Source organism: Lethenteron reissneri, unplaced genomic scaffold (assembly GCF_015708825.2).
Source record: "Lethenteron reissneri isolate LAM-NWPU_2019-01 unplaced genomic scaffold, ASM1570882v1 scaffold_91, whole genome shotgun sequence".
In the NCBI taxonomy this organism is placed as follows: domain Eukaryota; kingdom Metazoa; phylum Chordata; class Hyperoartia; order Petromyzontiformes; family Petromyzontidae; genus Lethenteron; species Lethenteron reissneri.
The window spans coordinates 73583-76272 of record NW_026892450.1 but is presented as its reverse complement, the minus strand read 5'-3'; the positions used below and the strand labels follow the sequence as shown (position 1 = coordinate 76272).

At 50.0% G+C, this 2690-nt stretch overlaps 1 protein-coding gene across 1 annotated transcript; it reads left to right on the top strand.

Moving 5' to 3' along the window:
• The first annotated feature begins 221 nt into the window (after positions 1–221).
• Positions 222–1541, top strand: LOC133340212 (trichohyalin-like). Its single transcript, XM_061548240.1, has one exon. It carries the CDS (start codon positions 859–861, stop codon positions 1534–1536), a length of 678 nt encoding a protein of 225 aa, XP_061404224.1. The 5' UTR covers positions 222–858; the 3' UTR covers positions 1537–1541.
• The last annotated feature ends 1149 nt before the right edge of the window (positions 1542–2690 follow it).

Genomic DNA, 2690 nt, shown 5'->3' with positions numbered 1-2690 from the left:
TTCTGTTCTCCATAGACCGGGAGTCGTGGCGCCAGTCGACCACGTGGGGGGACATTATGGATGAAGTGGACCCTTTCCCAGGCCAAAGCTACGATCATCGCTCCCCAAAGGTGGCTATGGGATCTATGGGGGTCAAAACACCATATTCACTCCACACTAGCACACCATTTCACCACACCATTGCACCAAAACATCACCACACCATCTCTCCACGTCAACTTTCTCATCACACCACCACCAACTCAATAGACCATCATAGCGCCTCATAATGCGTCTATACCATCACAAGACACCATCTCTCCAGAACATTCCACAATTTCACCTCCAAATCACAACACCATCTCCCGACACCATCACTCCATCTCTCCACCATCACGTGCTGCCATATCCCACTCGTGCAAGCACTTCAAGTTGCCATTTATTTTGCCAATGAAGACAGAATGATATCATGCAATCTCATGAATTCCGTCTGTGAGCTGATTGGAAGTTGCCATTCCAGTTGCCTACTATCGATGCTGCAGTAAAATTTGTCCAGATTATGGGCTTCCAGATCTTTGCAATCGAACATTGTGGACATTTTTTTGCCCGTAATGATTGTTGCCAACAATGGCCATGAACTCGTCGCAGACTATCACAGCCTTAAGTACGTTTATGGAACTTGTGAGAATATATGATGTAACATGTATTTTTTATAACATTACGTGGTGTATATTCACGTGTTCTAGCATGTTTGCATTAGTAAATGTTCATGTTTGCATTCGTACATAGATGTGCGAGCATGCATTTTTGTTTGTGTATGTGCCCGTCCATGTTTGTGTGCCTGGGAGTATGAATTTTGTCCTGCGTGTGCATGTCTGAATGGTCCTGTGCTTTTCTTCGCGTGAACAGAGGAGCATTGGGGAGGTGAAGAACTTCAGCGGGGTGAAGCGTCTCCAGGAGAACAAGCACCTTGCGAAGGAGAAACGCACCATGGAAGAGGACCACCTCATTGAGATGAAGCGCCTTGCCAGGGTGACGCACATCCCAGAGGAGAAATGCCTTCCAGACAATCTCCTCAAGAACCACCTCATGGAAAAGCGCGTCATTGAGGAGAAGCGCTTCATGGAGGAGAAGCGCTTCATGGAGGAGAAGCGCTTCATTGAGGAGAAGCGCTTCATTGAGAAGCGCTCCATGGAGAAGCGCTTCATGGAGGAGAAGCGTCTCTCCAGAGTGAAGTACCTCGCAGAAGTGAAGCATCTCCAGGAGAAGCATCTCAAGGAGAAGCGCTTTGCGGAGGAGCGCATCATGGAAGAGAAGCGCCCCATTGAGGTGAAGCGCCTCGCCAATGTGAAGCACCTCACAGAGCAGAAGTGCCTTCGAAACAAGATCCTCAATGACGTGAAATGCGTCATGGAAAAGCGCCTTCTTGAGGAAACGCGCTTCATGGAGGAAAAGCGCCTTCGTGAGGTGAAGCATCTCGAGGAGAAGCATCTGGAGGTGGAGAAGCATCTCGCCATTGTTAAGTGTGTCGATGAGGAGAAGCGCCTCAGAAGCTAAGCGGGTCAAGGAAGACAAGCTCCTCATGAAGGAGAAACGCCTCATAGAGGAGAAGCGGGTGGAGGAAGAAAAGTGCCTTATGGAGAAGTGCCTCAGAGGAGAGGCGGGTGGAGGAAGACAATCGCCTCTTTGAGGTGAAGCGTCTCATAGAGCTGAAGCATCTCGAGAAGAAGAAGCATCTTGAGAGTCGGCTTTGCAAGGTGAAGCTTGTCGAGGAGAAACGTCTCATGCAGAAGTGCCTCATTGAGGCGAAACTTCAGGAGAAGCACTTGATGGAGGAGAAGCATCTAGTGGAGGAGAAGCGTCTAGTGGAGCAAAAGTGCCTCATGGAGGAAAAGCGCCTAGAGGAGGAGCAGCGCCTCGCCAAGATCGAGCAACACTGGCTCCAGACCGCTATCACCAGCAGCACCACCACCACCGACACCGCCTCTGGCAACACCGCCAGCGCCACCGTCGCCGCCACCACCACCGCCGCCACTCCTGTGCAGGGCCCGATTGCTCCAAGCTTTGCAGAAGAGGGCTTCCAAGAAGAGAAAGCAAACTCTGGAGGCGCTGAGCCACGGTAAACCACTCTGCGTGTGTCCAGTGCGTGTTTATTTTAATTTATTTATTATCATGCTTGTTTACGCAGGATGAGCCTCACTAAGTCTCAATACTTTTTTTCAGAAGGGTCCTGTCAAGTTTGCTCGCAGTTGGTAACAAAGTTGCTGCTGTTTGTGATCCAAATTGAGCGATTTGCATTGTGTGGGTTCAGTTACAGGGAGAAAGCTGCAGAATCCTCCCAGAACAGGGGGCAGCACATTCCACACAGATAACGTGGCCCAACGTGGCCCAACGTGGAAATCAAACCCAGGTCCCTTCTGCTGCTGAGGCACAGGTGCTCCAGCCCTGCCGCACTCACAAAATACACAGACACTGCAAACCCCACGTGTACATTGCGCTATACTGTGGACAGATTTACTTTCAATAATTGGTTTCTGGGTGAGACCAGATAACGATGCGGCCATATTTCACCATTTAACCCTCCATCCACCGTAATAATTGCCTGTTTCCAGGCCAGCTGCCAAGTTGCCTTGTAATGCACAGAGACAGCTACCACTGGGAGGGGTGTCCAATTTCAAATGCGTTGAGATGAGAGATGCGAGATGTGAGTG